The sequence below is a fragment of the Loxodonta africana genome, chromosome 11 (assembly GCF_030014295.1).
Source record: "Loxodonta africana isolate mLoxAfr1 chromosome 11, mLoxAfr1.hap2, whole genome shotgun sequence".
Lineage (NCBI taxonomy): Eukaryota > Metazoa > Chordata > Mammalia > Proboscidea > Elephantidae > Loxodonta > Loxodonta africana.
This window is the reverse complement of record NC_087352.1, coordinates 41,836,667-41,863,691: the sequence shown is the minus strand read 5'-3', so window position 1 is coordinate 41,863,691 and position 27,025 is coordinate 41,836,667. Positions and strand designations below refer to the sequence as shown.

Below are 27,025 nucleotides of genomic sequence, written 5' to 3'. Positions count from 1 at the left end.
ATTTGCGTCATTGATCACAACCATTTAATCAGTGAAATGGATTGCTTCCTCTCTAGGATCTTTCCAGTTTATATCTCATTTAATTATCTGCTCCTAAATTTAAAAAAAAGATTATATTCCTATTCTAAGTAAGTACCCCTGACCCTGTCTCTCCCACTGAATGCAGTCATAAAACCTAGATGCAGCTTTTAAGGCCTCTGAAAAGCATATAGTAGCAGACAGTTTGGAGAAGATGACCATATTTAAAGTATTTTTGAATTTATGATGAGTACACTATTATTTTTTTCTCTGCTATCGCCTGGCCTGCACTAGAAACTAGGGGGAAAAAATGTGTGTGTGTGAGTGTATATATATATATATATATATATATGCAAAATCAATGCAAAGCAAGCTGAAGGAAGGAAATAAGAACAGAAATCAAATGCATTTGAAAAAATTTTTTTAAAAATCAGTGAAATCAAAGCTTGTTCTTTGAAAAGGTCAGTAATATTGATAAGCCCTGATCAAGACTGACAGAAAAGAGAGAAGAAACAAATTATCACTATTAGGTGCAGAAGAGAGGATATTATTACAGTCTTTGTATATTTGCAAAACCTGTAATAATATCCTCTCTTTTGCACCTGATTTGTTTCTTCTGTCTTTGCAGATGTAGGAAACCCTGGTGGCGTAGTGGTTAAGTGCTACAGCTGCTAACCAAAAGGTCAGCAGTTTGAACCCGCCAGGCGCTCCTTGGAAACTCTATGGGGCAGTTCTACTCTGTCCTATAGGGTCGCTATGAATTGGAATCGACTCAATGGCACTAGGCACTGGGTTGCAAATATAAAAATGATAATAAGGGAATATTATGGACAACTATACCAACCTAAATTTGACAACTGTGAAATTTGGCGACTTAGGTGAGATAAACCAATTCTTCAAAAAATGTAAACTACCAAAACTCACTCGACAAATTAGATAACCTGTATAGTCCTATACCCATGAAAGACATTATAGTTGTAGTTAAAATCTTCTGAAAAAGAAATTGACAGGCCCAAATGGTTTCACATGCAATTTCTGCTAAACATTTGACACCAAGTCTACACAATCTTTTCCAGAAAATAGAAGAGAGAATATCTCCCTTTCTTTTTGTTTCTTTTTTTTTTAAAGAGGGCAGCTTTATCCTGACCACCAAAACTAGATACTGTTGAAGAAAATAAAACCACAAATCACTATATGCAGAAATTTCAATAAAATACTAGAAAATTGAATCAAGCAATATACATGAGAATAATACATCATGATCAAGTGGAGCTTATCCCAGGAGCACAAGTTTGGTTCAATATTCACAAATTAGTCAAAAGAATCCACCATATTAAGATACTAAAGAAGAAAAACCACATGATCATGTGAATTGATGCAGAAAAAGCATTTGGCAAAAATCAGTATTTATTTTTGATAAAAACTCAGCAAACTAGGAATAGAGTAGAACTTCTTCCTGATACAGGGCACCTAATAAAGACATAAAATCAACATTATATTTAATGGTGAAAGACTGAACACTTTCCAATGAAATTCAAGAACAAAAAAAAATGTATCTACTTCGTCACTTTTATTAATCATTGTACTGAATGTTTTTACTGGTGTTCTAAGGCAAGAAAAAGAAATAAATGGCATAGATTGGAAAGGAAAAAAAATAAGACTATTCACAGGTGCACGTGACTGCATAGCCCTCTGAAGGTAATTCATACAGTAATCACACTAATTTGATGACGGTTTTGTACTTGGATCATCTTATTCCTTTCCACAGTCACTCCTGGCATGATGATTAGTAACTGCTTCAGCCACACCCCTGATGCATCAAACACCTTGGCCTCTTGCTTTTTTGGTCTTCTTAACTCCAGTGTTTTGTTGCTGTACCCCAATTTAACCATATGTTCCTATGATCATAACCCATGGCTTGTCAGGTCCCATATATGCACTACTGTTGAAATCTCTACTTCAAGCATCTCATTCTTTGTTCACCACCTCCCAGTTGGGCAATTCTGCATCCTGATCAAGATCTACAATCTACTGATGCTTCCAGAAGCTTCTCAATATCAATTTGCCCTTTCTTATTTGGTCACTTCTCTTTTGCCATTTGGAAACCCTAGTGGTGGTGCAGTGGTTAAGAACTACAGCTGCTAACTAAAATATTGGCAGTTTGAATCCACCAGGCACTGCTTGGAAACTCTACGGGGTTTTTTTTTTTTTTTTTATAGGGTCGCTATGAGTCAAAATCGACTCGATGGCAACAGGTTTGGGATTTTTTTTTTCCCTTGCTAGTTTGTATGCCATGGTACCTCATTATTATTATTGCTGTTGATTCACCCCCATCCTCCTTGCCCGTTTCTCTTTTCATTGCCTGAGCTGGTGAAATCCAACTCTGCTTTTTATGCACCTTCAAACACGTGGATGAGAATGGAACAAAACAGACAAATGGGAAAACTGATTGGCCAGAAAATTGATGACCATAATCCTCAGGTGGACAATCTGCACTGTTTAGCTCCTCCTAGCATATTTATTTTTGTCCATTCTAGAAAATAACTTCTCTCTCATTTTCTTAAATCTACCTGTTCTCCCAACTGGTCTTTCAGCTATTGGTTTTGACTCAGATATCATCAAAAAAACAGTCAATGGACAATAACTTCCTCATCTTCTCAACACCAAAACACCTATTGCTGCATGAAGATTTGTTGGTTTGTGGTTACTTTTGTTTCATAATATTTTCTCTTTCCTTTTAGGTTTCTTGTATTTTGTAACAAAACACACTATAAGTAGATGATTGCCTTTAATAATACTAGCTAGAGAACGACTATGTGAATATAAAATAATTCTTCAACATTAAGTGTGTGCATTTATCCACTTGTTTTTTTTTAATTATTTTTTAAATGAGAGCCCTTATCTCACACAACTGGAAAGACTGTGACCGAGGATTTGAAGATGGTCATTAAGGAGGGAGGTGGACTTGGTGAATGAAACAAATAATGTGGAATAAAAATACATATAGGCCAGTAATTTTTCCCTAAATTTAGATCATAAATACCTTGAGAAAAGGCTTTTACACACCAACATATTCATGCAATTGTAGTGGTTCTGTTTTGAAACACATATTTTGAAATACCCGTAAAAGATAAAATAAAAAAGGGTTTATATATCAGGCTGGTATCATCCAGACAAAAGATGTTACTAAATATATGCCAGTGGGCAAGATGTCTACATATGTTTCCTTTTAGAAGAACCTCTACCCATGGCCAGGGCTACTAAATGTATCGTAAATTGTTTTTAGGAGCCAAAATAATAACAACAGTAAAGGATGTTGAAGTTTATAATGGCATATTCAAAGCCGCTGTCAAGATAACTATATTATGGCTAGATTACTGCCAAGCAGGTTATGAACCCACTATTATCTGGATGATTTTAACACGGATGTATTTTATATTATTAAAATGGCAGATCGTAGGATCAGCAGGATTTCATGATTATGCAGTTAATTGAATAATTTTGGCAATATAATCAAACATAAATATTGAAGCTTTTTTTTTCTTTTTAATGTTCAATTAGGTATTCCATTGACAGGAACACAGACTTGGAGAGATACTTTAATATTGATGCCAATAGTGGCGTTATCACAACTGCCAAATCTCTGGATCGAGAGACAAATGCTGTTCATAACATCACAGTCCTCGCAATGGAGAGCCGTAAGTTGTAAGGCTTAAAATTAAATCAGGACCGAGACATTAAGTAGAGAACAGGTTGTTGTGAGGTTATAAACTCAACTTGAATCATCATAATTGCTTATTTGAATTGAACAAACCTTGAAAATCCCTGCTTTTCAAGCTGTGAAATATATCCACGAGCTAAGTTTGCTAATGTTTACAAAATTTATGAAAAGAAATGACTATAAAATAGGGGGCCTAAGTTACCTTCAGAGACATCTTTCATAGGTGGGGTTTGTGCTATATGGAGCAGCTGAAATTGTTTTATTTATGAAAATCAATGAATTAATATCTAGGCAAAATACCAAGGTTTTTTTTTTTTTAGTTATTCTGATATTGGACTAATTTTATCCTCTGATAAGAAAACAATTGAAAGATAAGTCATAATTACATTTATATACATATATATAATATACATATATTTTATTGATGGCAGGGGGTCAATATATGTATATAGTTTAAATGTGTATTCATACAAATATGAGCTCCAGCATTAAATAATAGATACATCCATTTACTGGTCATTCTTTTTTCAATGATTTTCTGATATATACATATACACATACATGTACACGCATATATAGCTATACGTGTAAATATACACACATATTCCACATAAGTATAAAATATTTAGATTAGATCACCTGTAGCTCTCTTTGGAAACCCTTGTGGCATAATGGTTAAGAGCTACAGCTACCACAGCTATAGCTGCTAACTAAAAGGTCAGCAGTTCAAATCCACCAGGCCTTCCTTGGAAACCGTATGGGCAATTCTACTCTGTCCTATAGGGTCACCGTGAGTCAAAATCGACTCAGAGGCAGTGGGTTTGGTTTGGCATTCTTTTTGGTAGCTCTCTTTAAAGTCTACAGGGTTATGGGTCCAGATTTTGTTTGAGGCTTGATCATTTCATTATTAGAAGTGGTTGATTTAAAGTGTTTTGAATTTAAGGATTTTTGGTAAAATGGCAGTCGAATAACAACTTTACCGTCAGAGTGAATAATAAGATGTTTTCTTCTTTATTAGAGAATCCATCTCAAGTAGGGAGAGGCTATGTGGCCATCACTATACTCGACATCAATGACAACGCCCCTGAATTTGCCACAGACTATGAGACCACCGTGTGTGAGAATGCCCAGCCGGGTCAAGTAAGAGTCCTCAAAACACCTAGCACCTCGTTTATGATTGCCTTTAAAATATCCAGCAGCAGTTGCCTTTAAAATTCTGCCAGCTTTAAGATAAACTATCATCAGTTTGATTCAGCAAAACAAACACTTGGATGTGAAGCAGAAACTAATATTAACAGAATTTTCAAAATTTGGTTGAATTGGGATAGGGGAAATTCCTCAGCAAGAAAAGATAAACATTATAAAAACTCTGTTAAATGGTTAAAGGTTCAGACCTCTTTAAAAAAGAAGATGGACGTATAGCATATCAAACTTTATTGGGCAGTTTCCCACATTCCACAGCAGGGTTGAAGTACCTTGAAATGTTAGCAGTTAAGGGAGCCTTGTCTTCCTTTCGTTTGTTCCCCCCATCTGTATTCTTCTGTGTTCTGTGATGTTTACAGGGATGGTTTAATCAATTGGTGCAGCTGATCCCCAGGGTTCACAAAAGTAAATATGAGCATGAATTTTGAAAAGGACATGATTTGTTTTTCAGAGCCCTTTCTTGATTGAGCTCATATAAGTGCATCTGGTCCTTCTCTCTTCCCCCAGCTCAGTCTGGAAGATGGCATTTCTCATAAGGTGTAAAATTGCTTGCTCCTGTCTCAGGGAATACTGCCAAATATACCAACATGTGGTCATGCCTTCCGTTCTCTGTGCCTAGGTTATCCAGAAAATCAGTGCCGTGGATAAAGATGAGCCATCCAATGGACACCAGTTCTACTTCAGCTTAACAACTGATGCAACGAATAACCACAACTTTTCACTGAAAGATAACAAAGGTAAGGTGTTGCTATTGTCACCTGCAGAGGCAGCAGGTACATATTAAGGAAATTAAGGAAGTGCTTTTTCTCCTTCAGGAATGCTGATTATGGATTTTTTTTTTTTTAATTGGCAAAGACATTAATTAAAGGACAGTGAGCCCTGGAAGTAATTTTTAATCTATGGATTTGCTGTCATGAAGAAGAAGCTGAGATTTAAATCATTTTAGGCCTAAAGCCAAATTGAGGGGAAAGCCAGATCCCTCTTTTTCTTTCTTTTCTTCTAGACACTTCTTTCTTACATGTACACCAAACTGCCTATCCAAATTAGCTAATTTGTTGAGGGCTATGCCTTAGTAAGGACTATGCTACATAGGTGTAACTTGAGACACTAGGAAAATAATTCAACTCTATATATCTCAGCCTAAATCAACTTTATTCTTAATATTTTCAAAAGAAACATCAGTTACTCTTTTACATTTATTGCAAAAATAAAAGTAATACTGCAAATAGTCAAATGTACTCATAATGCAAAGAAATCTAAAATGAAAACCAACAAATATAACTCTCTTCTCCCAACTCCCATTTCTCTGCTTCGAAGGTAAATACTATTATCAGTTTCCTATTTGTCATTCTAGAAATATTTTTAACAAATGCATATAACTGGATTTTTTGGTTAGTAATACCTATTGACAATTATAGGAATACTTAATGGAAGTATAAGAACTTACTGTCTATTCTCTAATTTCAAATTTGTATATTTACATGATCCTTTAAGGTGTTTAACAGAATGAAAAATTGTACAACTAATTTTGAGTGAGAATAGTGCTCCCTACCAATACACAAACTAGACAAATCCAGTTCTTTCTTTCATTTAGATTGTATGTGTGAATCAACTTTCAGGGGAAAAAATGTAGAAATGTATTTGCTAATCAAATACTATCTTATCTAAAAAGGCTTGCTTGTTCAAAGAAGATGTGACATTACAAATGCTTTTGCTGAAGTCCAGCACCTTCTTTAGTCCAGAAAATCCAACCTTGCTCTCAAAAATTCAATTTGAAAGTAATAGTTGTCTTTGATCCCATTCTCCATTAATGAGAGCACTGTCTTATTCCTACAGAAAGGAAGTGTGTCCTCTCTGTGGATAATTCCAACTCTCTGACTTAATTGTAGTGGGAAGGGCCTACTCTCAGCACTTGGATTCAACCAGCTCAAATACAGAGAAGGGAGTTTCAGACCCCTACAGGAAGAGTGTGTCTATCCCTCCATGCCTTCATCTAATACCACCACAATTGTTGGTGGTCCATGCACCAAAAGGACAGCCACCGTTGCCACACAAGTGAAAGATTTCCCCAACCCAAGTCCAGAGCTCACTTGCCTCTACCCTGAAGGAAAATATGCAGATAAAGAGAGAGAGAGTCAGTTCTTATGTTGACTTCCATTTTAAAGAACATCACTAGCTGTATAATCTCTTTCCCGAATTGAGGGCTTTCCTTGCACACTGTGCATTTCCCAGCATGGCATCTCAGTTTGTTTCCTTGTTGTTGTTGTTATTTTGATTTTAAAGATGTTAGATTACAAATTAACAACTTCATAAAACTTTTTGTATAAAATTATATATACATGTCACATCTGAGCTGATAGGAAGCAAAGATGTAGAACTACATGTATATGTGTGAGTGTGTGTGTGTGTGTGTGTGTGTGTGTGTGGTTAGGTATATAGGAAAGTACTCAAAACAATGTCCTTAAATAAGGTTTTTTAGTGAGCACCTTCTCAGATTTATATATTTTAAAATAAAAGCTGTGTTTACCAAAAACCCTATGAAATGGACTCTGATAATCAAGCAGTTTTATTCTTACCTCATATATAATCACAGGTAATCCATTGTCTAGAGCTTTAAATGAGCCCACTCTTTATGCTGTTGTTTAAGACAGATTCCAGCTTCTTGTTTCATTAAAATGTTTCATTAATTCTTTCATGCTGGCATTGGATAAACATCTTGACAGTTTTTCCTTTATATTTTTATTAAGGCAAGTTAATTTAGAGGATCCTAAAAATTATCTCCACCGCCTGTCTGTCAGTTTGTCGTATTGTGGTGGCTTGTGTGTTGCTGTGATTCTGGAAGCAATACCACTGGTATTTCAAATACCAGCAAGGTCACCCATGGTGGACAAGTTTCTACAGAGCTTCAAAACTGAGCGGACTAGGAATATGCCCCAGAAATCTATTTTTGAAAATTACCAATGAAAACCTTATGGATCACAACAGAAGATTCTCTGACTCACTTGCTTTAGATACGTCGTTAGGACAGATCAATCCCTGGAAGAAGATATCATGTTTGGTGAAGCAGAGGGCCACTGAGGGTGTGGGAGACCCTCAGTGAGAAGGTTTGGCAGAGTTGCCATAAAGATGGACTTGAACATATTGGCAATTGTGCAGATGACGCAGGACCTGGCAACATTTTATTCTGATGTACATAAAGTCACCAAGAGCTGGACTTGACTGGATGGCAGCTAACAACAACAACATAAATTACCTAATTAGTTAATTAACACAAAGTATCTGGAGAAATTGCTAGCATATGAAAAAACAAATTCTTTTTCTGTTGTAGAAATCACAGTTATAGGATATAGACTTATTGACCACTATTAGAGTTTTCATAATTACTATAGTTGTTTAGGCAAAATAGAATATTAAATACAAATTAAGCAAAAATTTAACTATTTTTCCACAGATAAAACATTTATATACACAGGGTTTTGGTAACAATATGTACTATTATGGAATTAAAAAAAAATTGAAATTATTTCTCTCTTAAATATCTATGCATTGTCAAATAAGGCTAGAGTACCTTATTTTACTTGTTTCTGTATTGGACTTGGAACTTGTCAAAGAAAGGACAGATTGAAATATTTCCTTTGTGCTAATGATGCTGCAGAAATATTTAAATTGTTAATTTCTACCATCCTTTCTGAAAGTGTAGGGTTTGAAATTTTAGATAGGTAAAGAGTGTAGTATTTGTTAAAAAGTATCACTTAACATGAGTAAGACATGAACATTTTCATATTCATTTTCACCTTATAACTATTTTTTGGGTTACAACTCAGGTTGTAGAATAACATAAATATCGTAAAATATAGTAAATTTCACCAGTATTTGGAAATATGTCTGTCTAAAGACTCTCAGAGAGAATAAACCAAAAACCCAAACCCATTGCTGTCAAGTCAATTCCAACTCATAGTGACCCTATAGGACAGAGTAGAACTGCCCATAGAGTTTCCAAGGAGCACCTGGTGGATTTGAACTGCTGACATTTCAGTTAGCAGCTATAGCTCTTAATCACTATGCCACCAGCGTTTCCGTCAGAGAGAATAGTTGAATGTAAAGATCTGTACTGTAAGGGCTTTTCTTAACTTAGAAACCAAAGTAAACAGTAAATCAAAAAAAGTTTGAAACACTGATTCCATCAGAAAGCTTGGGTCATATGTGTTGCTTTCTTTCTCCTAGACAACACGGCCTCAGTACTAACCAGGAGAAACGGCTTCCGGAGGCAAGAGCAATCTGTTTACTACCTGCCGATTTTCATAGTGGACAGTGGTACACCTTCGCTTAGCAGCACCAACACCCTCACCATCCGGGTGTGTGACTGTGATGCGGATGGCATCGCCCAGACCTGCAACGCGGAGGCATATGTCCTACCCGCAGGCCTCAGCACCGGAGCCCTGATAGCAATCCTGGCTTGTGTCTTGACATTATTGGGTATGTACCCCTTCAGTCCCCAAGCCGAAGGAACAGTCACAACACATGCACAGATAGCTGCGTATCACAGCTTTCATATTTTCTCTTCCCTTCCGTTAGTATCCCTTAGAGATCATATGCAAATATTCTACTAGGTGATGTTTTGTCTCACTGAACAACATACACTTAATTGTTTGGCCCCAGTTTCCAGGGGTGTATTAAAAGTATAACTCAGAAAAAAATAATACCAGTTTCACCTTTAAAAAAAACAGTGACAATAAAGGGTTTATGTTTAAAATTTTTTTTTCTAGATTAAAAAAAAAAATTACCATATCCAGAAGATGGACTAGAGAGAACCTTTTTATGTTGTTTTTACAATACACTTACTTTAGGAATTACAGTTTTATATCCTACCATTTTTTTTTCCAGAAAAGATTTAAAGTAGTTTTCTTAAAATATTTGCAAATTTAAAAAGATTGTAATTTCAGCAATGCAAAAGTTATAATTTCCCAAGGAGTATTAACATATTTAATCCTGTTTTTCGCTGATTATTTTTTTATTTGGTAAAATTAGATTTGTAGCTCATATTAGAACTGCAGGTTTATAAGAGATTATGAGGCTTCCTTTTAAAAATGGGAAACATTCAACACAGCCGTTTGATGGTGGGGCTTAATTGCTAACTATATTCTCCTTCAGAGTGTAACTTCCTATAGCAGTGACAACAAAGCATTTAATATTGTACCTGGGACTATGCTGTGTGTTTTCCAGAGGTTTAATAAAATTAGTAAATCCTTTCATAATATATTTTTCTAAGAACAGCATTTAACAATGGGAGCATTGATATACGACATCATCAGTGAATGTTTAACAAGAAGATTTGTAGCATTAGGTACATCTAGATGTTATTACTGCCTCCAGCAGGTTCTTCATCAGGGAAAGTTAATCCATCTAAGACTGATTTCTTAATCTTAAAAGGGGGAAAAAATAGGATTAGCCTCATAAAGCAGCTCTGAGAATTAAATGAGCTAATTCATGTAAAGAACAGAGCACCTACTATCTAGTGAACATCTAAAAGTTTCTAACATCCTGTAAAAAATTCTTGCTCAAATGTAGTTCTCTTTCAGCAGATTTGAAATTTGTGTTAACCAAAGTAGAATTTGTCAATTTTCATCTGTATCTGTCATCATCTAACATTATGAGTAAAGGCTTTCTTCCTATTTCTCTCTCATTCTTGCTCTTCCTCTCACCCTTTCTAATTTATTTGCACCTGAATTCTTTAAATAAAATGATGACCCCAAAATTAACATAGTTAGCAATTTTTCAATCAGCCATGAGATTCTCTGTATATAAGTTGAGTACAACTTGAGTGGTAGACATTATTGTCATATTCAGATATCATGATAAAGTTACCCATCAGGGGCTGCAGTTATTTTTCATGCAGAAAAATTTCAGTAGTATACAGCGAGATGCTCTGCTTGAATAAAAATGATGCCCCATCACCACCACTAATTTGATTACACATTTTTATCATCGTTTAATTCACAGTTGTTGACATATGCTGTCACCAGGTTGAGAGCACTTAAAAAAAAATTCTATGAATGAGTGACACATTCAATTATTACCTCAGTGTATTTTTTATTTTTAGGAAGTGATCAGATTAAGTAATTTTACCTGTTTTGTTTTAAAATATGGCTTCAATATTAAATATTGGACATCTATTTAGAGAATATGGTACCCAGATTCTTTCTCTCATTCTGCACAAAAAGAGCTTTTTTTTTTTTTTTTGCCGTACACTAAAGCTGTCACTGAATTTGTTATATTGTTTTTTGTTTTTCCTTGCTTGGACCTTGAGGTCCAAGTAATTGGGGTCCTATAGCATTCCCTCTAGCTCTCTGCTCCTCAGATTCAATTGGGATTAGTTAGACTGAAGCCGCTTCATAACACTGGCTTAATAAGATGTTTGTGGAAACTCACTGCACAGTGAATGGCATTCAAGCCTTTCCTGTGTGTCTGGGGTGGCTAGCTTGACATTTAGCTGTCATGCATCTTTTTACTTCTCTTCCTGATCTACCAAGTGGTAAACCGCATTTGTTCTCCTGTTACTGTGGCTACACATGAGTGTGTTCAACTGGAAAGTATTTGTCTACTTTTGTAAGTGGTAGTGAACATTTCTTAAATAAAAAATACATTATATTGTTGGAAAAAAAGGGTGGCAGTATGCAAAAGATTGATCCTTATCATACCTTATAACAATAGAACACATTTGACGTAGCAGTCCTAGTGAAAATAATGAGCAGACTGCAAATGCTAATGGGTCCCTTTCAAACAAGTGTGAGCATACTAAAAAATTTGTTACCTTTAATAAGCTCTTAAGAGGTGCTAGACATTCATCTTAGTGCTTTACAAACATTATATAATTTAATATCTCACAACAAATTTCTGAGGACTGGTATTATTATTATACCCAATTTTTTATATGGGAAAACTATCTTAGAGACAAAGAAACATGTACCAATTAGAGACCGAATGAGCGTCAGAGCTAGGACCCAAGCACAGATAAGACTGCCCTCTCAGTCTTCTTTACGAGGTATTTTTTCCTATGTGTTTTCCAATATGAAAGACCCATGTGTCTCTGGGAAATGCCCGTAGGTCCGTGGGTAGCATTGTCCCAAACCCATTGCCGTCTAGTCGACTCATAGCAACCCTATAGGACAGAGTAGAACTGCCCCATAGAGTTTCCAAGGAGAGCCTGGTGGATTTGAACTGCCGACCTTTTGGTTAGCAGCCATAGCACTTACCCACTACACCACCAGGGTTGGCACTACCAAATTAGAGACAAACGGTATCTTTCATCTGCTTTACATAGCAGCATTATCATTTCTTTTGTCAACTCCGAGTGTCCAGTTTAAAGTATTCTCCAATCCCGTCTAACCTTGCAATAGCACAGTTAGAATTGTGTATGTTAAATCTGAGATTATATTAGAGTGCAGCCAAAATACAATATACTAATTTTCTGTACATGTAAAATATTCATTGTACTTAGGTCAGTTTTGTTCTCTACCTTAAGAGTCAAACAAAATCATTCTAACTTCCATATTTAAAGAAGAACTTGGAGATAGTAATTAGTCTTTTTCTGTCTTGAGGCACTGGAAAATGTCTGAGTTAGATTGTGTCTAATTCAGATATTTCTCAGATCTAGATAGGTATATTCAACATTCTCTTGGAAAGCTCGTCATACAACCCTTTCCCATTGCTAGGAAATCTGGATTTAAGGACATAATGATGATTATTTAAAATATATATATATAGTGCTTATTATGTGTAGCACTATTTTAAGCATATTACAAATATAAACTGATTTAATCTTTATAAGATGACATGAATTAGTCCCTGCGGGGTGAGTACTGTCATTACCTTTATTTTGGAGAGGAGGAAACTGAGGCGGGGAAAGGCTATGTATCTTGCCCATGTCCACATGGTTAGTGAATGGAGAAGCAGGAATTCAAAGTAGATGAACTCCTTAAATGGGCAGAGCCAATGTTTCTAGAGAAGGGATTTGAGGCACATTCCACGGGTTATAATATACGAGTGGCTTGACTAGGGTGTGAGATGACCAGAATACAAAGACAACCAGGGAGGGAAGTTGGAGTCAAAGGTAACTTTCTGGTTTGAGTATTTGCTTGATTGAAAAAGATCAGAACAGATTTTACCCATTGTTTTGAGTTGATAACAACTCACAGTGACCCTGTTGGACAGGCAGAACTGCCCCATAGGGTTTCCAAGACAGTAATCAGAAGCAAACTGCCACATCTTTCTCACATCGAGTGTCTGGTGGGTTCAAACTACTGACGTTCGAGTTAGCAGCGAGTGCTTAATTACTGTACCACCAAGGAACCTCTCCAATCAGATTACCAAACCCACTGCTGTCGAGTTGATTCCAACTCACAGTGACCCTGTAGGACAGAGTAGAACTGCCCATAGTGTTTCCAAGGCTGGAAATCTCTGCAGAAGCAGACTGCCACATTCTTCTCTCCTTCAGCAGCTAGCAGGTTTAAACTGCCAACCTTATTGGTTAGAGCTGAGTGCTTTAGCCACTGCACCACCAGGGCTTCTGAATCAGATTAGAGGAAAGTTAATGAATTTATATCTTTGAATGTCATACAAATGACAGATTTGTGCAGAAAGTTGTAGTAGTAAAAGTAGTGCACTTATTAGGCACTTACTCTACGCTGAGAAGGTTATATGTATTTATTATTAATAAAAATTGTGAGTAGTCATTTGTAATACAATCTGATTAATCCGGAGAATTAGATGTGAGTCATCAGTAATGACCATATGTAGCAGGTAGTTGAAATCCTTGGGTTTCATTGAGCTCACCTAGGAAGAGTGTTGGGTGCAAAGGGAAGAAAATAAGGACAGAACTTGAGAAACACTCACTGTAAGTGTTGGCTTATTAGAGAAGAGCAACCCCAAAACAAATCATGGTTTGAGAGTCTTTAGATGGGGACTTTTCTTTTTAAAAGAGCTGCAAGAAACCTCGTAATGTTCTGTTGAACTAGTTCAGTAGCACTTACCCACATTGGGGTTCCTGGTGGAAGTTCTGTGTCAAAACATGACAGATATGATGTAAAAGAAGGGCTAGAAAGCATTCATTTTATTTGACAAATGGCAAGGTTATCAGTAACCTTAGTTTCAGGTTACTGTTACTAATGTGGGGATTAGCAATACGGGAAAAGCCATACTGCTCTTGTTTAGGAGTAAACAGGATATAAGAAAGTGAAGATGTGGAGTAGGCTATATTTCCAAAAAAGTAAAAGTCAGTGAAGTTAAGTGTAGCTGCAGATACATTGTTGACTGGAAATGGCAGGAAACTGTTCCCACTTGGGGACCTCTCTGTGTTATCCTGAGAGCAAGGAGTCCTAGCGGAGTAGTGGGGTTTAGAATTGACATTGAAATGGGTTGGAGGTTTCCTTGTAATGGTTGTTCCTGATCACAGGCCAGTAAATTAACATTCAATTCAATATTAAAACAAAATTGGTGAAATTTAAGTAGTGCCAAATGGAGAAACTGTAACAGACTTTTTCATGATTTTTATTCTAGTCAATAAGATCAAAGAAGAGTGACGAGTCTACACATAAGAAGGTATTAAATGACTAAGTTCTACTTGCACATTGATTTGGGCAACTGTTTTAAATAAATTATTGAACTTGAATACAGATTGTGCTAGCAGCTTTTTTATTTAAGTAATTTTTCAGTTATACCTTATAGATACAGCAATAATTACAGTTATAATAGCTGTTTACTGTTCAGTGTATTCTTTGGCAATAAAACATTGAGATTAGTATACTCTAACACCCCACGCAACTAAGATTTTTCCAATATTTCTGAATATTTTGTTTAGACCAGAAGTCCAAAAGAAATATACGAGCCACAGATGTGAACTACATATGTAATTTTAAATTCCCTAGTAGTGTCATTAGAAAAAGGAACAAGTGCAAATAAGTGTTAATAAATATACTTCAGTTAATAATATCCAAAATATTCTCAGTTTAACACATAATCAATAAAAATTATTAATGATGTATTTTACAATCATTAAAAAATTAAATCTTTGAAATCACATGTATATTTTACACTTAGAGCTCATCTCAGTTCAGAAGAGCCACATTTCAAGTGCTCAATAGCTACATGTGGCTAGTGGCTCCTATAGTGAACAGTTCAAATTCAGAAAATACCCTGGAGAATTAATAAGAAGTTCTGACTGTTTATACAGACCACAGAGAAGAGAGCCTGTTGAAATGTTGTTTCTTGCTGAAATGACTCATCCTCCATGCCTAGCTCAAACGTACTCTCTCCTGTAAGACTTCCTCTCAACATCCTGGCCAGAAATAATCACTTGCCTATGTTTTCCTGGTGGTACAATGGTTAAGCCCTCATCTGCTAACCGAAAGATTGGTGGTTTGATCCCACCAGCTGCTCCGCAGGAGAAAGATATAGCAATCTGCTTGTTATGGAAGATTACAGCCTTGGAAACCCTATGGGGCAGTTCTACTCTGTCCTATCAGGTCACTCTGAGTCAGAATCAACTCGACAGCAATGGATTTAGCACTCCCCTGGCATATTTTATATTGCTGTATAATTTATTGCATCGTATAATAGTTGTTTGAATGTTTTTAATACAAAATATTGTGCTTCCTCATGGCAAGAGCTACCTGAATATCTCCAGTCACAATGCCTTGCCCATCATTTATTCATCTATTTAACAAATAGTAAATGTACACTCAAAATGAGAAGAAACAGCTGCAAACACCCATTTATAATCAGAACCTGGAATGTACAAGGTATGAATCTAGGAAAATTAGAAATCGTCAAAAATGAATTGGAATGCATAAACATCGATATCCTAGGCATTAATGAACTGAAATGGACTGGTATTGGTCATTTTGAATCAGACAATCATATAGTCTACTATGCTGGGAATGACAACCTGAAGAGGAATGGTGTTGCATTCATCGTCAAAAAGAACATTTCAAGATCTATCCTGAAGTACCATGCTGTCAGTGATAGGAAAATATCCACATGCCTACAAGGAAAACCAGTTAATATGACTATTATTCAAATATACGCACCAGCCACTAGAGCCAAAGATGAAGAAATAGAAGATTTTTATCAGCTGCTGCAGTCTGAAATTGATCGAACATACAGTCAAGATGCATTGATAATTACTGGTCATTTTAATGCAAAAGTTGGAAACAAGAAGGATCAGTAGTTGGAAAATATGGCCTTGGTGATAGAAACAATGCCGGAGATTGAATGATAGAATTTTGCAAGACCAACGACTTTTTCATTGCAAATACGTTCTTTCACCAACATAAATGGCAAATATACACACGGACCTTGCCAGATGGAACACACAGAAATCAAATTGACTACATCTATGGAAAGAGACGATGGAAAAGCTCAATATCATCAGTCAGAACAAGGCCAGGGGCCGACTGTGGAACAGACCATCAATTGCTCATATGCAAGTTCAAGCTGAAACTGAAGAAAATCAGAGCAAGTCCACGAGAGCTAAAATATGACCTTGAGTATATCCCACCTGAATTTAGAGACCATCTCAAGAATAGATTTGATGCATTGAACACTGATGACTGAAGACCGGACGAGTTGTGGAATGACATCAAAGACATTATACATGAAGAAAGCAAGAGGTCATTGAAAAGACAGGAAAGAAAGAAAAGACCAAGATGGATGTTGGAGGAGACTCTGAAACTTGCTCTTGAACATCGAGCAGCTAAAGCAAAAGGAAGAATCAATGAAGTAAAAGAACTGAACAGAAGATTTCAAAGGATGGCTCGAGAAGACAAAGTAGAGTATTATAATGACATGTGCAAAGAGCAGGAAATGGAAAATCAAAAGGGAAGAACATGCTGGGTGTTTCTCAAGGTGAAAGAACTGAATAAAAAATTCAAGCCTAGAGTTGCAATAGTAAAGGATTCTGCAGGGAAAATACTTAATGACGCAGGAAGCATCAAAAGAAGATGGAAGGAATACACAGAGTCATTATACCAAAAAGACTTAGTCAATGTTCAATCATTTCAAGAGGTGGCATATGATCAGGAATTGGTGGTACTGAAGAAAGAAGTCCAAGCTGCTCTGAAGGCATTGGCGAAAAACAAGGCTCCAGGAATCGATGGAATGTCAGTTGAGATGTGTCAACAAATGGATGCAGTGCTGGAGGTGCTCACTCGTCTATGCCAAGAAATATGGAAGACAGCTTCCAGGCCAACTGACTGGAAGAAATCCATATTTATTCCTATTCCCAAGAAAGGTGATCCAACCAAATGTGGAAATTATAGAACAATATCATTAATATCACACACAAGCAAAATTTTGCTGAAGATCATTCAAAAACGGCTGCAGCAGTATATCGACAGGGAACTGCCAGAAATTCAGGCCACTTTCAGAAGAGGGCATGGAACCAGGGATATCATTGCTGATGTCAGATGGATCTTGGCTGAAAGCAGAGAGTACCAGAAGGATGTTTACCTGTGTTTTATGGACTATGCAAAGGCAGTCGACTGTGTGGATCATAACAAACTATGGATAACATTGCGAAGAATGGGAATTCCAGAACACTTAATTCTGCTCCTGAGGAACCTTTACATAGATCAAGAGGCAGTTGTTTGAACATAACAAGGGGATACTGCATGGTTTAAAGTCAGGAAAGGTGTGCGCCAGAGTTGTATTCTTTGACCATATCTATTCAATCTGTATGCTAAGCAAATAATCCGAGAAGCTGGACTATACGAAGAAGAACAGGATTGGAGGAAGACTCATTAACAACCTGCATTCTGCAGGTGACACAACCTTGCTTGCTGAAAGTGAAGAGGACTTGAAGCACTTACTAATGAAGATCAAAGACCACAACCTTCAGTATGGATTGCACCTCAATATAAAGAAAACAAAAATCCTCACAACTGGACCAATAAACAACATCATGATAAATGGAGACAAGATTGAAGTTGTCAAGGATTTCATTTTACTTGGATCCACAATCAACAGCCATGGAAGCAGCAGTCAAGAAATCAAAAGACACATTGCATTGGGCAAATCTGCTGCAAAGGACCTCTTCAAAGTGTTGAAAAGCAAAGGTGTCACCTTGAAGACTAAGATGCACCTGACCCAAGCCATGGTATTTTCAATCACATCATATGCGTGGGAAAGCTGGACAGTGAATAAGGAAGATCAAAGAAGAATTGATTCCTTTGAACTGTGGTGTTGGCGAAGAATACTGAACACACCATGGACTGCCAGAAGAAGGAACAAATCTGTCTTGGAAGAAGTACAACCAGAATGCTCCTTAGAAGCAAGGATGGCGAGACTTACATAGTTTGGATATGTTGTCAGGAGGGATCAGTCTCTGGAGAAGGATAGCATGCTTGGCAAAGTACAGGGTCAGTGGAAAAGAGGAAGACCCTAAACGAGGTGGATTGACACAGTGGCCGCAATAGTGGGTTCAAGCATAAGAATGATTGTAAGGAAGGCTCAGGACCGGGCAGCGTTTTGTTCTGTTGTGTGTGGGGTTGCTATGAGTCGAAACCAACTTAATGGCACCTAACAACAACAACAACAACAACAACAACAAATGCACACTGGCTACCAAGTATTGTCCTATGTGCTTGACGTATATTAGTTGGCGGGGGGGTGGGGGTGGTGATTCACTGCTCTTACAGGGCTCACGCTTTAGCAGATCAGTGCTCAGCAGTAAAAAGTAAATGAAATTCAGAATTTAACCTATGGTGATAGTCTGTAAACAATGGGTTAAATTTAAGGATGTGATATTTATCAGGGATACATATGAAATTTTGCAATTTGATTTTTTTAAAAATTTTCTTTACACAATTTTTATGTGGAAGAGGTTTGTGGTTTTAAATGAACACCAGAGTCAAGATTTGAAATGTGTTTTTAAAAAATACAAGAATGGAAATAATTCCTCTATAATGTAAACAGCCTTCTGTGGCAGTGGTATAACTGTGTAATGTCAGATTATGTCCAGAGAATTCTGCCTAGTCTGGGTGCCATAATTGAATATTGAATCTTGTGACATTTGCAAGCACAGAAGACCCAGAGTAGGGAGAAAAATGTGGGACAGAACTCAAATTCTTAAAAAATCCAGACCTACTGGGCCAGTTGAGACTTCGAGACTCTCTGAGACTCTTGCCCTGAGATACTCTCTGAACCTTGCACCAAAACTACCCCCTGAGGTCACCTTTTAGCTAAATAACAGATTGGCTCTTGAAATGAAGAATATTACCAGTGAGTACTTCGCACCTTTATAAAGTCATCTGTATGAGATCAGATGGTCGATAATTTCTCTCAAACAAAGATGAAGGGATAAGGGGAGAGGAAAACCAGATTACTGGACAGAAACATCCAGAAGGGAATTAAAGAGAATGTTAATACATTGTGAAAAATGTAACCAGTGTCTCTGAACAATTTGTGTAGTTAAATTGGAACTGAATATTCTGTGTAAACTTTCATCGAAAACACAATGAAATATTATTTAAAAAAAGAAAAGCCGAGGATGACACTAAAAGTGCCTTTAGAGCAAATATATATGGCGTGCAAAGAGTCTGCCATCTTTAAGAAGCTATGACTTTTGCTGATAAAAGGAGTGAATTGGAGAGAAGAGCTTCTTAATTGTAGAGACAGAAGAAAAATATTCTTTAAATACGGGGATTCTCTCTTTAGTTCCCAAAAAACAGTTAATACTTGTTCTATGTAAAGGATAGCATCTATTTTTAATACATGATCAAGCAGTTATGGATTAGCCACAAGGAAGTTTGTTAAGACCCTAGGACTAAAATACTTTAAAGGTGATCCAATAAAAATCATGTTTCAGTTTAAGTGTCTAGATTTCTATCTGCCTTAGACCACCCTAAAGTTGAGAATAAAGGGGCCTACTAATTTACAGTATGGTGTATGTTTCCCACTTCTGTATTTCTTCCATTTTTCCTTCCTTTCATTCCTCTCCATTTGGGGAGAACAGTGCTGTCCTGGTCAGCATGCCTCTCAGCACACACACACATCTGTACCTTCTTGCAGCCACTTGCACTGTGATTTGTACTGTATTTACATGTGCTAGCTGCTAACTCAAAGGTCCGTTGTTTGAATCCACCAGCCGCTCTGAGGAAGAAAGGTGTGGCAGTCTGCTTCTGTAAAGATCACAGCCTTGTAAACCTTATGGGGCAGTTCTATTCTGTCCTGTATGGTCACTATGAGTCAGAAGCAACTCAATGGCAAAGGTTTTTTGTTTGTTTTTTATAGCCTACAAAGTTATAAACCGCTTGCATGTAGGGGCTCTCTCCTGTTTACTATTATTCCAGGATCCAACACTATTACCTACACATGGGGATATTCAGTAGACGTTGAATTGATTATTATGAAGCTGAATACTAAAACTAGAAATTTAGCTCAACGTGATGCATTTACTGCTGCAGTAGAATTTCAGCTTCTCATGTCTACTCTTCCCCTCCTCCTATCTTTAGTCCAGTCAGAGTGATTTGTTTTTTGAATGACAAATCTGGTAACATCATGCATTGGTTTAAAACGCTTCTGTGCTTAGGCCTGCAGGGTAGACTACTGCATGAATCTCCAGCCTCATCTCCCACCTTCCTTTGCTATCCAGCCACATTGGCCTCAGGACCTTTGCTCACACCATTCACTGTGCCAAGAAGGTTCTTCCGTATCTGCTGCCCACATCCGGCAGTTATCCTCATTTAAGGCTTCCTCATCTGGATCTGTTTCCCCTAATATATTGATTCTCGTGCAATCACATTTCCATCTTTTGGGATACTTACCACACTTCTATTTTTGTATTTATTTGCTTTGGTGTTTGATTAATGTCTGCCTGCCACATTTAATTGTAAATGCTCCATGAGGAAAAACATTGTGTCAGCTCCTCTGTGTGACATTATATGATCACACCTAAAGCATATAATAGTCAACATACATTTGTTAAATAGATACCTAAATTCACAAACAAGCATAATATAATTGTCACATGTCTAGACGTCAGTTAGACTTAAATATTTTTTTCTGTCTCCACTCAAAAGTATAGCCTATATGACAGAAAAGACATATGATAAAACCTCTTAAAATATATAATCTTGTGCTTACTTAGGCAGAAAATATTCTTTTTAATACAAGGATTATCTCCATAATCCCTGAAGAGCAGTTAATACTTGCTCTATGTAAAGGTTAAAATTTATTTTTATACGTGCTCAAGTAGTTAGAAATTAATATTCTCCCAAGGCATTGAAATGTTAAATTGTCTAACCTAAAATACTTCACATTTTTCCTTGCTTTGAGCAAGACTGGGAAATAAGTCAAACTCCACAAGATATCAATATAGTTGATGTGTGTTGTGTCTGTGGGCTGACACACACCCATGGGTATGCTCCTGCCTCGTTTTACTGAGGACTGTATCTGAACATTAAAAGGCAAGTTGATTAGTAGTGTGAAAATACATTTTCAATAGAATATAGGAAATAATTATATGTGTGTGTGCCTATAAAAATATTATAATTGTATGAAGGAAAAAGAATTGACAATTTTGAAATAGTTTGCCTATTTAGACAATGATTCAAATTAAAAGAGCGAGTTATTATTACATAACTCTTAAAACCCTCACTTATGCTTATCTGTTTCTTACAACCTTTTGCACTCAATTAGATAGCACTCCCCTGAGTTTTGCTCTCCAGTATGTGTAACAGAGCTTTCTTATTTTCATCTGCCCCATCAGCCCGCCTCATCTCTGTTCTCGCTGATGCTTACATCTCTGTTCTCTGCCCAATTCAGTTTGACTTTTCAATAAGAAAGCTTTTTGGGTTCCATTTTCATTCTGTTGCACTTTTATTTTGGGGGAACTAAGTGAAACATTTCAGTAACTGAAGCTTTATATAAATCTAAAATTTTATCCATTCATATGTCTTAAAACTTAACAAAGTGTGTTTTCTTTGCGGAGTCCCTGGGTGGCACGAGCAGTTAAGCAGTCAGCTACTGGCCGAAAAAGCTGGTGGTTCGAACACGCCCATAGGCACTTTGGAAGACAGGCCTGGTGATCTGCTTCTGAAAGGTCACTGCCTTGAAAATCTTATGGAGCCCAGTTCTACTCTGACATACATGGGGTTGCCATGAGTCCAAGTCAACTAGACAGCAACTAATAGCAATAGCTTTCTTTGAGCAAACAGTTGTCATTACCCATAGGCTTTGTTTCTCAGTTCCTTTCTATGGAAGTACCGAGCTTCTACTATTACAGAAGGTGCAGAGGCTTTGACAGCTGACAGAGGTGGGGTATGCTTCACCCCTAGTTATTGTGTTTAATTACATTGACCCAGAGACAAGTTGTTTCACACGTCCGAGATAACGGTCAAATGAGCTACCGCCTACCCCAGAGAATTATTAAGAGCATAACATGGCATGTCCTGTATGCTGACCTTCACTTGTCACTTCATCTCCTTTTTTCTCTCCCATTTAATCTTTTTTTTTTTTTTTTTTAATCTTTACCACGCATGCTTATATTTGGTACACCCTCTACTGGGCTTGTTATGTGATCTGTTTTTTTACGTTTTCTTGGTTTAAGGACAAACACTTATGTTTTCAGTTGCTACCTTCGTGGAATTTTGAACTAATGTTCTTGGTAGGCTAGAGGATAACAATGACAACTCCTCTGTGGTACACCTTGCAGTGCCTGGTATTCTGCTGACTCTACTTGCATTATTCCCAAACCTCTCTGTCTCATTAATCCTCCCTGTGAATATGGAAATTAGGTATTGTTATCTTATAGAGTTAGGTTCAGTTAGTTGAAGTTACTTGCCCAAATCACACAACTAGTATGTAGAAAAACCTAAATTTTATCCAAGTTCCTCTTGACACCAAAGCCAAGGCCCCTTCTGTTGTAACATTCTGGCATGAACCTTGAAAACCACAAGGTCCTGGAATGGTGTATGTACTGATAATCCGTAGGCAAGTAGTCTGGTAAAAAGAAGAGTTGTAGGTCCACTTAGTAGGGAAGGAAGGTGAGGGCCAGGCTACTTAGGGGAGCAGAATGAGAAATGAATGATATGCAAGCAGCAGTTTGTTTTTTTTTATGTTTTTTATATTTTTATTTTTGTAAAAATATACATGTAACAACATTTGCTAATTTAACATTTTTTAGGTATACAGTTTCATGATACCAATTACATTAATTGTGTAACTCTCACCCATAATTGTTGCTACATTTCCCATAACCCTAAACAGAAACTCACTGCTTCCCAGATATTGGTTCCCCTTTCCCCCCTCCCTCTCCCCCCAGGTAACCACTAATAAACTTTGGTCTGTACATATTTGCCTATTGTTATTTTATATAAATGAGATTATACAATATTTTGCCCTTTTGTGATTGACTTATTTCACTCAACGTCATGCTGTCAGAGGTTCATCCATGTTGTGGCATGTATCAGAACTTCATTTATTTTTATGGCCAGGTAGTATTCCGTTGTATGTCTACACCACATTTTGTTTATCCATTGATTTGTCATTGAACATTTAAGTTGTTTCCACCTCTTAGCTATTGTGAATAGTGCTGCAATGAACATTGGTGTACCTGTGTCTGTTTGCATTGCTGCTTTCAAGTCTCTCGAAAGACCTCGGAGTCTTCTGGTAGCTGGGTCTTCTGATAGCTGTATGTTTAACTTTTTGGGGAACTATGCAAGCAGTCTTGTTGTTGTTGTTCCAAAGTAATTTTTTAATTGTACTTTAAATGAAGGTTTTGGAGAACAAACTAGCTTCTCATTAAAGAGTACACATACTGTTTTATGACATTGGTTAACAGACTCACGACATGGGTTCCCTATTACCAGCTTTCCAGCCCCCTTCTGCCTTCTAGTCCTTGTCCCTGGGCTGGTGCGTCCCTTTAGTGTCATTTTATTGTATGGGCCTCTCTAATCTTTGGACGAAGGGTGAACCTCACGAGTGACTTCGTTACTGAGGTAAAAGAGTGTCTGGGGGCCATACTCTTGGGATTTCTCCAGTCTTTGTCAGGGCATGCACTTGTTTTTGAACCACATGTCCAGCATTTTGGTGAGCACCTAAATGTAGTAAATAGTAGCAAAAAAAGAGAATAGGCATATATGTGCCATAGCAACATAAGAGGGTGGCCTAAAGAGTTCAGAACTACATCTAAATTTCTAACTTGTAGGCTGTCAGTATAAGTTTATGAGGTGAGTAATAGGGCAGGGTCAAATGGGCAAGGAAAGACAAGTGCCGCAACAGAAACTGTGGTTTCAAAACTATCTCCAGAGGCATCCAATTAAACGTCCTTCATCTGTCACATTTCTGTTGATGATGAAAAAGGGAACAGCAGTTACCTTAGAACACATATAATTCTCATTGAAGATAATAAATCCATTCTGAATTAAAATTAAACAAGTACTTAGCATTTTGGTTTTACTTTTTTTTAATGTATTCTTATGTCCTTGGTTTTATATTTTTAGTTTTCAAATGTATTCTTAATGCCAAATAAAAACTTTAAAAAGACACTTTAAATATAAATATGCCACTTTTTCAAGCCCCTCTTAAAAATGTGCTGAGACTAATGTATCCTGAACAATCATCAATTTATGTGGAGGTGATAAAAAATTTCCTTAAATATTTTGTATTTATTATAGACCAAGAATTAAAAATAATTTATTTCTTTATATATTTTTGAATTCCAGAATTGAAGAACACTTCTTCCACCTTATTAGTAGACAGTAAAGGAACCATGACATCAAATGTGTGCCCAAGTCAGGTAGCATTTAGTCACTCATAGCCAGTGCAATGCCCTTCTTGGTGTATATTATGAAAAATACAGAATGTGTTCAGCTTATTTCAGCCCAAAGAATAGCCAGTGTAGTTGTTTCCCTTTGTTTCTCTTTATAACCATGTGCTTCACAATTTAATTATTACTCTTGATAAGGGGAAAAAAAATCCTTAACATTAATGGGATGATTGATTCCTTAAATCTGTCTTTGATGCTGAAAAATTCTCACCACCTGTATCCTCTCACTAGGTATAATGCATAAAGACCAAGTTCAGTATTTCATCCATGAAAGTGGGACTCAATTTATTATAGAGAAGCTTTTAATCTTTGTGTATCCAGCCTGACATGCTGAATTTTATTTAACAGCTGAGTTTCACAGACAAGGACTAGCTGTTTCTTCAAAGAAGCTGACGAAATGCTGTTATCCGTTTCCTTCTGAAATTGCCATTGTTAAATGAGACACAAAACATTTATAATGCCACTTTGCCTTTCCAGCAATTAAGAGTTCAAAAAAAAAATCAGTTTTTCGTGTCATGACTTTGAAATTATTGTATTTATCATGACCTGTGCCTTCCATTTGTGCTATCAAATACTTTGAGGGTTATGTTAAAAAGGGAGACATCAGTTCTGAACAGGTGTGGAAAAGGGTTTCTTGATGTATAAAAGTGTTCTATTTTAAAGCCATTTGAGCAATTTTGAATCATCTACTGCTGTGAATTCCCACAAAAGTAGGTGACCAATTCATTTCCCTTTAAAGGGAAGAAGCTCTGTGAGTCAACGTTCTAGGCTTCATTTCAGCATGAGGAGGGTCAGTGATGGTTGACTGAAACTTTCTCCTTCCTGTCTCATCGTTTCAGTGTTGATTCTCCTGATCGTCACTATGAGAAGACGGAAAAAAGAGCCGCTCATTTTTGACGAGGAGAGGGATATCAGAGAAAACATCGTCCGATATGATGATGAGGGCGGAGGAGAGGAAGACACAGAAGCCTTTGACATGGCTGCGTTAAGAAATCTCAACGTCATCAGAGACACCAAGACCCGGAGGGATGTGACTCCAGAAATTCAGTTCTTGAGCCGACCCACGTTTAAAAGCATCCCAGATAATGTCATTTTTAGGGAATTTATTTGGGAAAGACTGAAAGAAGCCGATGTGGATCCCTGCGCGCCCCCTTATGATTCTTTGCAGACATACGCCTTTGAAGGAAATGGCTCAGTGGCTGAGTCACTCAGTTCTTTAGATTCCATCAGCTCAAACTCTGATCAGAATTACGATTACCTAAGTGACTGGGGACCTCGCTTTAAACGGCTTGCGGACATGTATGGAACTGGCCAGGAGAGTCTGTATTCATAGCCTTGGAACTTTCCTGTGAAACGTACTGAAGAAAATGTAAAAGCAAAAACCACCACATACAGAAAATGAAAACTCCTCTTGCTGGAGGAAACAATGGCTGTAAATAAGTCCCCATTTTTAACTGTTTGGGTTTCTGCCTTGGTGAAGCATATCTTCATTAGACTTATCCAAGGGACTGCACTGACCCAGACTCTGAGCATTTGAAGGCCTTTTGATAAAAAGAAATGCTCAGCAGTTTGTGAATAGATAGCAACTCTCCTATACCTGCAAAGGCACCTAACCTCTATGAGTAAGTAGTGCCTGTGTCCTCCGTGAGCCAAGGCCCTGTACATACATACCTTCAGGGTACTGCCTGTGAGAGGACTAGAACATGACCTGCCATGAAAGTCTTGGAACTTCTCGCATATCAAAACCTGAGACAAATTTAATTTACAGTGATGCTTTTAGCTTGCTAGATGATAGAACTCAGCAGCGTCTCCTTGCTGTTGGTTAGCAAGTAAATTTTAGGCAATCTTCCCCAAATTAACCTCCCCCCAATACAAAGCCAATGAAATTCAGTTTAAGGCGACATTAACCATTATTTAGCAAGTCAATTATGAAGTGCTCCAAATAATTCTGAAAGTTTGCAGTAGTTTTGAGATGCTTGTGTAGGTATGAAAAAAGTTGCTGTCTATTCGTTGATTTTTATTATCTCTTCTGATTTGTACAGGAGAAATTTTTCTTTTCTTTTCTTTTTTGACACATGGTGTTATATTTATTTTGGACCTCCAATCTCCACTAAATTCAGGTCCATCTTACTGCCTCATAGTATTAAACTCGTCAGAACATGCTGATTTTTCTCCAGTCTGAGCTACATGAAGGAAATGAAGCATGGAAATGGAGAAATAATAGTAAAGCAATTGAGCCCCGTCGCCGTTCATATCTCAGA

The 27,025-nt window shown here is 37.0% G+C and overlaps 1 protein-coding gene across 1 annotated transcript in view; it reads left to right on the top strand.

The window, feature by feature from the left end:
* Nucleotides 1–26,614, top strand: part of CDH7 (cadherin 7) — a 138,080-nt gene extending 111,466 nt beyond the window's left edge. The window contains exons 7-11 of the mRNA XM_003406257.4: nt 3,580–3,716; nt 4,758–4,879; nt 5,562–5,679; nt 9,167–9,418; nt 25,604–26,614. Of these exons, the coding sequence (XP_003406305.1) occupies nt 3,580–3,716; nt 4,758–4,879; nt 5,562–5,679; nt 9,167–9,418; nt 25,604–26,097 (1,123 nt within the window). The 3' untranslated portion in view covers nt 26,098–26,614. The remainder of the gene's footprint in view (nt 1–3,579; nt 3,717–4,757; nt 4,880–5,561; nt 5,680–9,166; nt 9,419–25,603) is intronic.
* Nucleotides 26,615–27,025: the final 411 nt, after the last annotated feature.